This window comes from Nematostella vectensis, chromosome 12, assembly GCF_932526225.1.
Source record: "Nematostella vectensis chromosome 12, jaNemVect1.1, whole genome shotgun sequence".
Classification (NCBI taxonomy): domain Eukaryota; kingdom Metazoa; phylum Cnidaria; class Anthozoa; order Actiniaria; family Edwardsiidae; genus Nematostella; species Nematostella vectensis.
In genome coordinates, this window is record NC_064045.1 from 8,641,631 (window position 1) to 8,654,294 (window position 12,664).

The following is a 12,664-nucleotide window of genomic DNA, read 5'->3' on the forward strand; positions in this document are numbered from 1 at the left end:
AGCCTTGTCCTTGCTTAAGTCAAATCTTTCACTTGTTCCTTGCTAAGGAAAGAATTGACATATTCAATTTAATTATTTTATTTGCCACCATTTCATTTTTTATTAACAGGCGTCGCTCCAAATACATCTGTTACAGCTGTTATCCAATTCCTATTCCTATGCTATTTATCATCTTCCCGTTTCCCTTATTTCTATTACTTCACAAACAAATTGTGCTATTTCTTTTTTGGTTGCACTCTCCTGGTTTAAAATGATCACCTTCCTTATAAAATGTTGTGGCTGGAGGCATCGTTTTCAGATTGTTTTGTTGCGGATTGAAAAAAACCCTATACATTTGTTCCCTCAATTAAATGATGCAAGGCATTTTTTCATAAAGTGTTCTTGTCCTTGAACTAAACAAAGCATATTGGGTATATATTAGCGCAAACGAGAGGGGGGAGGGGGTGTACAGATATGACGATATCCTCTTTAAAACGATCAACATTCCCTGTCCTGGCAAAATAACAGTAAAATGTATGAGGAAAAATCTCGATAAACGCGGGCGTTTACCTAGGTGCCTCCCCCCGGGCCAAAAAGTGGGTCATATCTTACCTATAACAGCACCCCCCCACCACCACCACCACCAACATAGCAAGTCCTAGTAACGCATCTGAAACCTGCTTTTGCAGTACACTCATGAAATCGGTACAGCCTCCAAATTTATACTTAACTCTTATTAGAGTACGAACAAGACAACACATCTGCAACTTTTTACCTAATAAGGAAGGGGGAGCAAGCAAGCATAGCTGCCATGATCTAATCAATGCACTTTCCAGTTTATGTTTTTTAGATGGAAACAAAGGCTAGAGTATCTTACATATACTGCAGCAATAAAGTATAAATAATGATAGGAAAAAATGTTGATTCCACAAGGTGTTTCAAAAGGCTTTTTGTGTTTGTGTGAGAATGGTCTTTTAACAGTTAACACTGTTTGTGTCTAAAGTGTCTTTTACCCTACCCTGGTTCAGAGCCTTGATTGTAGCTAGCCTGAGTTTACGAGAACCTTGTACATGATTACAGGCTTACAGGGGTTACCTAATAATTTTGTGACTTCTTTTACCATAAATTGCATTCTTACTCTGTAAAAACATCTATAGCTTGTGTTTAGTTGCTACATTTTGAAAAAGATAGAACACATATCTCTAGAACATGCACTCTCCTTTAAATCGTAGTCTGCGTCAGGTTCTTGAAAGGCAGGTTTACGCTAACCCAGGGATGAATACCCTTTTTATCCAATCAAATGTCAAGATAGCCATATTCATCCCTGGGTTAGCGCTTACTTGCTTTCTAGTAACCGGCCCCTACATCTACATATTTATGCCCCTCCATATGTTTGATATGATGGTGTCCCCCTCCCCCCCTCCTTTCAAGAAGTTCTGGATCTGCCCCTGGGCCTTAGCAATTGTGATAAAAGGTGATTCTAATACAAATAACTGTGGAAATTGGGCTTATATATCCACACACTTTTTTGCTTTCTCAGCATTCCTGTGTGATAGCATTAGGCTATGGTACACATACAAAATATGTTGGAAAATGGTAAACCCATTGACACCATCTTCCAGAAAACTAAACAAAGTAAGAAGTCAAGCTTGCATAACAGGCCTATCTTTCTTGGCTTCTAGCTTGGTTCCAGTAGCAGCAAATCCTGTCCCCCCCCTTTGCATGGGAATAATATCCTTCTCCTTCAGTTTAACACTAGTAAATGGACAAAACATATCCTTCTTGATAATCTTCTCAACACAATCCAAAGTAACAACATGGCCAGTGTTTCTAAGGACTGCGCAAGGGACAGAGTTGCCTAGGGTGTCTCCGGTGACAGCGCACTTATACCTGACTTCTTTAGCAACTAAAGCTTTACTAGCGTCTTGCTCGGAGTCATTTGCTCGGGTGAACTTTACAGGGATAAGGTCCTTGATTTTGATGGGCTTCTTAGACATGGGGCAGTAGGTTTTGTTGTCCGGTTTGGTGACGAGGGTGGGTTTGGCTTCTGGAGTCAGTGATGGAACCCAAAAACTTGGTAGGTTCTTGTAATCAATGATTGATCCTGAGAAACACCAACAAGATAACATTAATATCGAAAAAAAAAACTTTTATGCTTTTAAATATTACTGTGTACAAACCTGAGTTGCAGGTTTTGTAACTTTTATTGTTTGATTATTTCAAATTTTGAGACAGTTTGACAGATAGATGGACTGACTCAAGACTGATAGACGGAATGGAAGGTTCAATGACCGACTGACCGACAAAAAGACAGACATGTATGTATGTAGGAAGGCACATACACGCATTTTAAGAGAGAAAAAAAAAGGGGTAGCTTAGTAATCAACTGATCAAGAGACACTGACAAAAAAAACACAAGGGTACTTATGACTAGATAAGCTACAGACAAGCTTTAGAATAACTACGTGGTCTATGTCTAGAAAAAACTACAGACAAGCTGTAGAATAGGATCAACAATACCTTGTGATGTTGATGGCTTTGCGTCGTCTAGTGACACCGTCGCGGTGCTTGATTCAGCTGTAGTTTTGGTCGCAGTGAAGGCCTTACTCGGCTTAGTAGTGATCCGTCTTTCCATCTCGAGAAAACTTGCAAGTTTAGATTTCTCCTTCTCGCTTATTTTCTCGCTCTCCTCGGCCAGAAGTTTCTTCTTCTGCTTCTCGTATTCCTTCATCTTTCTGGCCATCTCGGTTTTCTGGTGCAGAATGCATTCTAGGATCGCTTCTTTGTCGTACAAGAATCCATCGGGAGTAATCACTGGTTCCCTACATGGTTGAAGAGTCAGTGAACAACAATCGAAATCTTTCACGGAATCTTTGCCTAATCGAACTTTCTGACTGCCGTAACCTGAAGTCTTAGTATCCTTGTTTTTCTCGTGGCGAGAATACACGGGATTTGCAGTAGCATTTTTAGCGTGGCGAGTCATTTTCTTTAGTGAAGTGGAAACAAAATGGCGGCTCTACTAAAACCACAGGTAACCCGAACAATTGAGCGCAGAATTTGACAAAGCTACACCAGGGGGCCCCTGTCTGGCTACATACAAAAAGCTTATTTTCTTATGTCGTATGAGGAAAGAAAAAAAAAACAAGAATCACAACTTCTCTAAAAAGCCAGAACATCATCTTCTACCCCAGAAAATCCTTTAGAATACACAAAGGTACAATCGCTTTACAAAATGAAAAACAGTTTTAAATAGCAACATAGCACCCCACCCCTTCCCCCACAGTGCATATTTCAAATCCAACATGGCGTCCAAGAGGCTTTTCCATCTTGCACGTGGATTTTTCAATCTTCAAGCGGGTTCGGCCTCAAGTCTGCGATATACTAGGGCTTTCTGTTCAGGTAAAATATCTAGAAGATAAAAACTACTATCAATGAAGTTTTTTCAGCTCTAATTCTCAGTCTACACTTTATTGACAAGTTAAAGTGTAAATTGAAGTAGAGTTCAAAGTTTTTTCCTCTCATCTCTCAGAAGTATCTCTAACAATTTCTTAATCTATGAGCAGGAAGTCCATACTCTAAAAACCTTATGGATACCTAGAGTGTTCCCTGTCACAGTACAAAAAATATACTATTATATAAAAAGTAAAAAAAGTATAAGCAGATCATTTACTTTAAATATGTAGTAAACAGCATTAAGATATCACGGGCAAACCAGACGAAATGTTTGTGTATCGAATATTGTAATATGTTCACCGAATATATCTGTAATAAAAACACACAAGTAGGCCTAGGCTGAATTTGGTGGGATGGAGCCGAGGATGCGAAGGATATCAAGAACTTAAAACCAAATAAAAACAAAACAACAACAAAATAGCTTGAATGGTGTATGGGGGGTGGGTCCAACCACCCCCCCCCCACCCCCACCCTTAAGGACAATTAATTGTTTATTTGAGGAAATGGCTGCCAGCCCACTGCCAAAGAGAAAAAGCATCAAACAATTGTGTTATTCTACACCCCTTTCATTCACAATAGTTATTGACTGATATTTTAGCACTCTCTGTGACCTCAAGAAATTCAGAATCAATCTTATGATCTAAATGGGTTATGAATTGTGTATAAATCGGTATTGTTTTTAGCTATTGATTATGCTGGTTTCATGAGCGTACTTATCCTCAGCAGCAGCAAACATATATCTCTGGTGAGTATTTTTTTTTTAATATCTGATTTTTTTTTTTTCAGCTAAAAAGTCATATGAGCACATCCTGACAGAAACCAAAGGGGAGAGTAACAATGTTGGCTTCATACAACTCAATCGGCCCAAAGCTTTGAACGCCCTATGCAATGACCTCATGTATGAGCTGAGCGATGCCTTGGATGCCTTTGAAGCTGATAAGAATGTAGGGTGTATTGTGTTGACTGGATGTGGGAGAGCCTTTGCAGGTGAGAATCATCTTTACAGCGGTTATGGGTTTATTTAAAAAAATGTTGGATGACCACCGATTTGTTCTTGTTCCCATTTGACTATTAGAAAATGGGATATTTGGGAAAAAAACTTACTCGAATCAATGAGGAGAACCTCAAGAATGCCTTTCAAGAATAAAGTTTTATGCATACTTTATTGATGATAATTTGACTACAAATATAGTATCTCAGCTGTGCGCCAAAATAAGCCATGGAAATGGATGCATAAAGTTATCTTATTCTGCCTGTATTTAAATGTGCAATTTTCTTGATTAAAAAAATTTGAGAATTTAAATACTCGCGAAAAAATAAAGACAGCGAACTTTGATCTCGCAAAATTTAAATGAAAAATCACATATTTGTGTTTTTCTATTATCGAGCTATTCCAGGTGTATCGTTCATTTCACATCAACTTCAAATTTGCCAAATTAAATCGTCTGCAAACACAATATCTCTCTGCGATCGCGAAATTAAAGACTCACAAAATGTACGGATAAAATTTAAGACATACGAAAATAAAGAAGAATATTAAGGTAGTTGATATTATGCGGGAGCATCAAAATGGTGGTTTGATCAGCATTGTGAATTAGGTGAACTTCTAATTTTTATAAAGAGCACATGAACAGTCTACAAATTCTTTGATTGATGTGTTGTTTGTGATATCAGCTGGTGCTGATATCAAGGAGATGCAGCCCTTAACATACCAAAAGTGCTTGTCTGGTGACTTCCTGGGACATTGGACAAGGGTTTCCAAGTGCACCAAACCTGTCATTGCTGCTGTCAATGGTTTTGCTGTGAGTAACACACATACACAACTCAAACGCCTCATGCAATCAGTGCCAATACCAGGTGTGTTTTTAGGGGTAGGCATACAGTAGCTAGGGGGGGCAGCTAGGGGTAGGTGTAGTTAGGGGGAGCAACTAGGAGGAGGTTCAGCTATCGGGAGCAGCTAGGGGTAGGCGTAGCTAAGGGGAGGTTCAGCTTTGGGGAGCAGCTGGGGGGAGGTTCAGCTATGGGGTGCAACTTGGGATAGGTTTAGCTAGGGGGGTCAATTAGGGGTAGGCGTAGCTAGGGGTAGGTTCAGCAACTGGGAGCAGCTGGGTGTAGGCAGAGCTAGGGGTAGGGGCAGCTAGGAGGAGGCACAGCCAGGGAGAGCAGCTAGGGGTAGGCACAGGTAGGGGGAGCAGCTAGGGGTAGGCACAGGTAGGGGGAGCAGCTAGGGGTAGGGCAATTGGGGGAATAGGTAGGGTTAGCAACAGCTAAGGGGGCTAGAGGTAGCTAGAGGTAGTCACAGCTAGGTGGGGCAGCTTAGGGTAGGGCAGTTGGAGGCAAAGGTAGGGGTAAGTGCAGCTAGGGGGAGCAACTAGGGGTGGGTGTAGCTAAGGGGAGCAGCTCAAAGTAGGCTTAGCTAGGGGGAGATAGGTAGGGGAGGGTGCAGGGGGTGTGTACACCCAATACTAACTACCAAAAAGTTTTTTATTGGAAGAGCATAAAAAATTATACTATTTCCTAAGACTCACTCTGTCAACATGCAATGCTTCTGCTAAGTAGCAAACAAAAAATATTATGTACATGTATATAATATATATGTATAACATAATTTATATGTTATCAACTGGAGCGATGCCGGGTGTACCAGCATCCATGGGTAATGTTGTTGCTTGGAGATTTTAATCAAATGTTATTGGTAATTTTATCTCACTATAAGAAAAACATTAAAATAGAAAAAAATATATAATTTGCCAGGTTATTTGAAGAAACTCTGTATTTCAACACTATTACTTTTCCTTGAAAACCATAATGCTAATATAAATCCGTAATAACTACCTTGAATGCTGAATGTCAACACCATCTGTGTTATTTCAGCTTGGAGGAGGCTGTGAATTAGCAATGATGTGTGATATCATCTATGCTAGTGACAAGGCAAAGTTTGGTCAGCCAGAAATTCTTATTGGTACCATTCCAGGTAGGATACACCTATTTCAAAAAAGGTTGTCAGTGCATACGTCGAATGGCAATAGCTTATTGGCAGGTCTACGACCGTAAGTGCTTATGGGTAGTAATTACTTGTAAAAATGAAAGTGGTAAACTAAAGCAATATCAGAAATGGATAGTTGTATGTTTAATTTCCATCCTGAATCTGGGATGAATATTTTGGGACCCATGGGTCCTTTCGGTTGTAGAACTGCCATTTGTCAGTCGCAATAATTTGCCATTTGCCCTTACAAGGTTTTTGGAAATAGGTGTATATGGAGATTGGTAAAAGGACCACTCTCATAACCTCTGCATTTCTTAGTTTCTTAACTCAAGAAAAATTGTAACCAATCTTAAAATGTTTGCCTTCTTTACAGAAATTATTTGCAAGCCATTAAGCCAACCACATCCTTTTTCTATCTACCTAAGCTATATATTCTAAAAGATTCATGGCAAACAACCCTAGTTATGTGCAAATAATTGCTAATTGCTTTCTTTAACTCCCTATATCTCTTATTGTATTCCTCTTAACCTTTGAGAACTCTTCCCTGTTATTGTTATTGTTGTGGTTACAAGGTGCTGGCGGCACTCAAAGGTTGACCCGTGCAGTCGGCAAGTCCTTAGCCATGGAAATGGTGCTGACGGGTGATCCCATCAATGCTGACCACGCCCTCAAAGCAGGTACACTCTAATAACTTTCAGATCAACCTTGGCTGTTACGAACACTTTAAAGAATAGCAACCAGCCTTTCCTTTGTTATCATTTGCATTTGAAAATACATCAGATAATTTTGTAACAAATTTTCAAAATAACCATCCTCAAATTCAAATTATTGAGTAACAGTGTTTTATTAAAAGGATCTCAGTATCTTACTTCAATAAGATAATGATAATGGATGCTTTGTGTAACTCAGTTAGCTGGCTTTCCTGAAGGCACACATCATTATAAAAATAATGTGTTTTCTTATATATAGTCTTAGTTTTAAAAAGTTTCTCTTATCACTCTAGTGAAAATCATGTTGCAAAGCTTGACAAAGTAGGGGCAGCTAAGTTTTATTTATTGACCAGTCCATTAATGTTGACAATGATTAAAAATTACTAAATACCTTTCATTATGTTGAAGTTGATCAAACCCCCAGCTAATTAAAACTGATTTTATTAAATGATAAACATAAAAATAATACACAATTAAAAATAAAAATAATAACAAATAAAAATAATACACAATTATTGGAAGAGAACTACAAAATACAATAGCTAATTTTTATGGTTGTTATGAACACAATTGATTCTGCATTTGAGAATGCATCTCATGAACAAAACAATAGTTAGTAATGTTCATGGCATGTTCTTAGAATCTGATGTAATCAGATTAAATGAAAGGTTCTTATATGAAAAAGAGTGTATTTAGAGTGAATAATTATTGATTAATAAATTAATAAATTATTTATCATTATTAATATAATATTTATTTTCATTATTTCCATTTTTAGGTCTGGTAAGCAAGGTCTTCCCAGCTGACGACTTGGTTCCCAATGCTATCAAGACTGCAGAGAAGATAGCAGGTCTCTCCAAACTTTCTGTGGGGATTGCCAAGGAGTGCCTCAACTATGGTAAGTGTCAAAAGCTTTCTGTGGGAATTACCAAGGAATGCCTCAACTTTGGTAAGTGTCAAAAGCTTTCTGTGGAGATTACCAAGGAATGCCTCAGCTTTGGTAAGTGTCAAAAGCTTTCTGTGGGGATTACCAAGGAATGCCTCAGCTTTGGTAAGTGTCAAAAGCTTTCTGTGGAGATTACCAAGGAATGCCTCAGCTTTGGTATGTGTCAAAAGCTTTCTGTGGGGATTAACAAGGAATGCCTCAACTATGGTAAGTGTCAAAAGCTTTCTGTGGAGATTACCAATTAATGCCTCAGCTTTGGTAAGTGTCAAAAGCTTTCTGTGGTGATTACCTAGGAATGCCTCAACTATGGTATGTGTCAAAAGCTTTCTGTGGAGATTACCAAGGAATGCCTCAGCTTTGGTAAGTGTCAAAAGCTTTCTGTGGTGATTACCAAGGAATGCCTCAACTATGGTATGTGTCAAAAGCTTTCTGTGGGAATTACCTAGGAATGCCTCAAGTATGGTAAGTGTCAAACGCTTTCTGTGGGGATTACCTAGGAATGCCTCAACTATGGTAAGTGTCAAAAGCTTTCTGTGGGGATTACCAAGGAATGCCTCAACTATGGTAAGTGTCAAAAGCTTTCTGTGGGGATTACCTAGGAATGCCTCAACTATGGTAAGTGTCAAAAGCTTTCTGTGGGGATTACCAAGGAATGCCTCAACTATGGTAAGTGTCAAAAGCTTTCTGTGGGGATTACCAAGGAATGCCTCAGCTATGGTAAGTGTCAAAAGCTTTCTGTGGGGATTACCAAGGAATGCCTCAGCTATGGTAAGTGTCAAAAGCTTTCTGTGGAGATTACCTAGGAATGCCTCAACTATGGTAAGTGTCAAAAGCTTTCTGTGGGGATTACCAAGGAATGCCTCAGCTATGGTAAGTGTCAAAAGCTTTCTGTGGGGATTACCAAGGAATGCCTCAAGTATGGTATGTGTCAAAAGCTTTCTGTGGGGATTACCAAGGAATGCCTCAGCTTTGGTAAGTGTCAAAAGCTTTCTGTGGGGATTACCAAGGAATGCCTCAACTATGGTAAGTGTCAAAAGCTTTCTGTGGGGATTACCAAGGAATGCCTCAGCTATGGTAAGTGTCAAAAGCTTTCTGTGAGGATTACCAAGGAATGCCTCAGCTATGGTAAGTGTCAAAAGCTTTCTGTGGAGATTACCTAGGAATGCCTCAACTATGGTATGTGTCAAAAGCTTCCTGTGGAGGTTACCAAGGAATGCCTCAGCTTTGGTAAGTGTCAAACGCTTTCTGTGGGAATTACCAAGGAATGCCTCAGCTATGGTAAGTGTCAAAAGCTTTCTGTGGGGATTACCAAGGAATGCCTCAGCTATGGTAAGTGTCAAAAGCTTTCTGTGGGGATTACCAAGGAATGCCTCAGCTATGATAAGTGTCAAAAGCTTCCTGTGGAGGTTACCAAGGAATACCTCAACTATGGTAAGTGTCAAAAGCTTTCTGTGGGGATTACCAAGGAATACCTCAACTATGGTAAGTGTCAAAAGCTTTCTGTGGGGATTACCAAGGAATGCCTCAGCTATGGTAAGTGTCAAAAGCTTTCTGTGGAGGTTACCAAGGAATACCTCAACTATGGTAAGTGTCAAAAGCTTTCTGTGGGGATTACCAAGGAATACCTCAACTATGGTAAGTGTCAAAAGCTTCCTGTGGAGGTTACCAAGGAATACCTCAACTATGGTAAGTGTCAAAAGCTTTCTGTGGGGATTACCAAGGAATGCCTCAGCTATGGTAAGTGTCAAAAGCTTTCTGTGGGGTTTACCTAGGAATGCCTCAGCTTTGGTATGTGTCAAAAGCTTCCTGTGGAGGTTACCAAGGAATGCCTCAGCTATGGTAAGTGTTAAAAGCTTTCTGTGGGGATTACCAAGGAATGCCTCAGCTTTGGTAAGTGTCAAAAGCTTTCTGTGGGGATTACCAAGGAATGCCTCAGCTTTGGTAAGTGTCAAAAGCTTTCTGTGGGGATTACCAAGGAATGCCTCAAGTATGGTATGTGTCAAAAGCTTTCTGTAGGAATTACCTAGGAATGCCTCAGCTTTGGTAAGTGTCAAAAGCTTTCTGTGGGGATTACCTAGGAATGCCTCAACTATGGCAAGTGTCAAGCTTTCTGTGGGAATTACCAAGGAATGCCTCAGCTATGGTAAGTTTCAAAAGCTTTCTGTGGGAATTACCAAGGAATGCCTCAGCTTTGGTAAGTGTCAAAAGCTTTCTGTAGGAATTACCTAGGAATACCTCAACTATGGTAAGTTTCAAGCTTTCTGTAGGAATTACCTAGGAATGCCTCAACTATGGTATGTGTCAAAAGCTTTCTGTGGGGATTACCTAGGAATGCCTCAGCTTTGGTAAGTGTCAAAAGCTTTCTGTGGAGATTACCAAGGAATGCCTCAGCTTTGGTATGTGTCAAAAGCTTTCTGTGGGGATTACCAAGGAATGCCTCAACTATGGTATGTGTCAAAAGCTTTCTGTAGGAATTACCTAGGAATGCCTCAACTATGGCAAGTGTCAAGCTTTCTGTGGGGATTATCAAAGAGTATAGGAGTATAAAGTATACTACATGTTGCTTTTAATATTGTGTTATATCATGTATGTTATACTTTCATCTATTGTTTTTTAATGCACCATGGTATTGATTTCAGCGTATGAGATGACTCTAGAGGAGGGGCTGAAGGTGGAAAAGAGGATGTTCCATACCACATTTGCTCTTGTAAGTACAGTCAACGCCCTGTTGAAGTCTTGAAGCTTTTACTTCTTCAGGTGTGAATTCACTTATTTAATAGTTAGTAGATACAGATGAAAAGTGATATTTATTAGAAACTAGAAGATAACCTTGAAAATTTCAAGAATGATTGCTCGATGTGCGGTGCTTTAAAATTATGTCACATGGGGTGTTGTGATGTCACATCCAGTGAAATCAGGGCAAAGTGTTTATTGATTCACTGGTTGGAAGTTTACTGGTGCGAACGGCTCAGGGAATAAATAGTAAAACCGTTTTCGCATTAATGACAAAGCCACTCATTGTCTCCCGATGTAAGTTATGGGAAAAAGGCTGGGCTTGGGATATCACCCCTTGTTGTATCCTATAACACCACAATTAGCGAGAAACCAACCAGGGTACACTCTCCCGAAAATAATTTTACGACCTACCGATTTGCGTATCTCTTGCGAATGTGGTTGAATCACGGCTAGCGCTTTTTTAAATGACAAGATATTAGGCAAGTGAATCCACACTTTATTGAATAAACATCTATCACAGTCTGGGGTTATGTAACCAGCACATTCCAGAGATTCGCGGCATTGTCACTTATGAAAATAGCGGGATCACTCACTCACACTCACACTCACTCACTCACTCACACTCACTCACTCACACTCACTCACTCACTCACTCACTCACTCACTCACTCACTCACTCACTCACTCACTCACTCACTCACTCACTCACTCACTCACTCACTCACTCACTCACTCACTCACTCACTCACTCACTCACTCACTCACTCACTCACTCACTCACTCACTCACTCACTCACTCACTCACTCACTCACTCACTCACTCACTCACTCACTCACTCACTCACTCACTCACTCACTCACTCACTCACTCACTCACTCACTCACTCACTCACTCACTCACTCACTCACTCACTCACTCACTCACTCACTCACTCACTCACTCACTCACTCACTCACTCACTCACTCACTCACTCACTCACTCACTCACTCACTCACTCACTCACTCACTCACTCACTCACTCACTCACTCACTCACTCACTCACTCACTCACTCACTCACTCACTCACTCACTCACTCACTCACTCACTCACTCACTCACTCACTCACTCACTCACTCACTCACTCACTCACTCACTCACTCACTCACTCACTCACTCACTCACTCACTCAATCACTCACTCACTCACTCACTCACTCACTCACTCACTCACTCACTCACTCACTCACTCACTCACTCACTCACTCACTCACTATTTTTTTTTTTTAGGATGATCGAAAAGAAGGAATGACAGCTTTCATCGAGAAAAGGAAGCCGGAATTTAAAGACAACTAGAAGAGAAGCATTGGTCCAATAGCTTTGTGTCTTACTAAATAGAAAGTCTAAGCTCTTCGGCAGTGGATTTATCCGTCAGCCACAGACTCAGTGTCATTAGTTCATCAAATGGCTCTGCGCAGTGGTGCTCTGGCTAAATCCATTCAGTGCAAGTGTGGGATCTCTACTGGGTGTGAACATGGTCAGGGTGTGCAATGATGCTATTAAAGAATGTCGATCAACCACTCCTTTGTTATTGTTTACAAATGAAAATACAACGGTGTTTGGCAAGAAAATTTCGAAATTGTATTTTTTAGGGCTTCTGAGGTGTTTTTTAGGGTCGAATATCCCGACGAGCATCTCCAACACTTTTACCCTGTAGATCCCCCCCCCCTCCCCGGGCATAGAATGCACCATTTAAACTAACTGCCGTCATAGAGTACTACTGTAGAAGTATCTCTCCACTCTTATCACGGGCTATAGGATAACTTTTATCTGAAGTGATGTCTAATGCTTGTTAAAACACGCATCCCTACCTCT

At 40.2% G+C, this 12,664-nt stretch overlaps 2 protein-coding genes across 2 annotated transcripts; one reads left to right on the forward strand and one right to left on the reverse strand.

Moving 5' to 3' along the window:
- Positions 1 to 62: 62 nt before the first annotated feature.
- Positions 63 to 3,101, reverse strand: LOC5511719 (nitric oxide synthase-interacting protein). The gene is made up of 2 exons (XM_001632073.2): positions 2,500 to 3,101; positions 63 to 2,083 (listed from the first exon to the last, which is right to left on the reverse strand). The coding sequence occupies exons 1-2, from the start codon at positions 2,960 to 2,962 to the stop codon at positions 1,623 to 1,625; spliced, it is 924 nt and encodes a 307-aa protein (XP_001632123.1). The 5' UTR covers positions 2,963 to 3,101; the 3' UTR covers positions 63 to 1,622.
- Positions 3,102 to 3,242: 141 nt separating this feature from the next.
- LOC5511716 (enoyl-CoA hydratase, mitochondrial) lies at positions 3,243 to 12,369 on the forward strand. Its single transcript, XM_032381110.2, has 8 exons — positions 3,243 to 3,378; positions 4,219 to 4,419; positions 5,107 to 5,234; positions 6,307 to 6,406; positions 6,991 to 7,095; positions 7,907 to 8,026; positions 10,714 to 10,781; positions 12,080 to 12,369. Exons 1-8 carry the CDS (start codon positions 3,282 to 3,284, stop codon positions 12,143 to 12,145), a joined length of 885 nt encoding a protein of 294 aa, XP_032237001.1. The 5' UTR covers positions 3,243 to 3,281; the 3' UTR covers positions 12,146 to 12,369.
- The last annotated feature ends 295 nt before the right edge of the window (positions 12,370 to 12,664 follow it).

Coding starts and splice junctions, on each gene's coding strand:
- LOC5511716 (XM_032381110.2), top strand. CDS start 3,282: ATGGCGTCCAAGAGGCTTTTCCATCTTGCACGTGGATTTTTCAATCTT. Junction 3,379..4,218: donor TACTAGGGCTTTCTGTTCAG/GTAAAATATCTA, acceptor TTTTTTTTTCAG/CTAAAAAGTCATATGAGCAC. Junction 7,096..7,906: donor TGACCACGCCCTCAAAGCAG/GTACACTCTAAT, acceptor TTCCATTTTTAG/GTCTGGTAAGCAAGGTCTTC.
- LOC5511719 (XM_001632073.2), bottom strand. CDS start 2,962: ATGACTCGCCACGCTAAAAATGCTACTGCAAATCCCGTGTATTCTCGC. Junction 2,084..2,499: donor AAAGCCATCAACATCACAAG/GTATTGTTGATC, acceptor GGTGTTTCTCAG/GATCAATCATTGATTACAAG.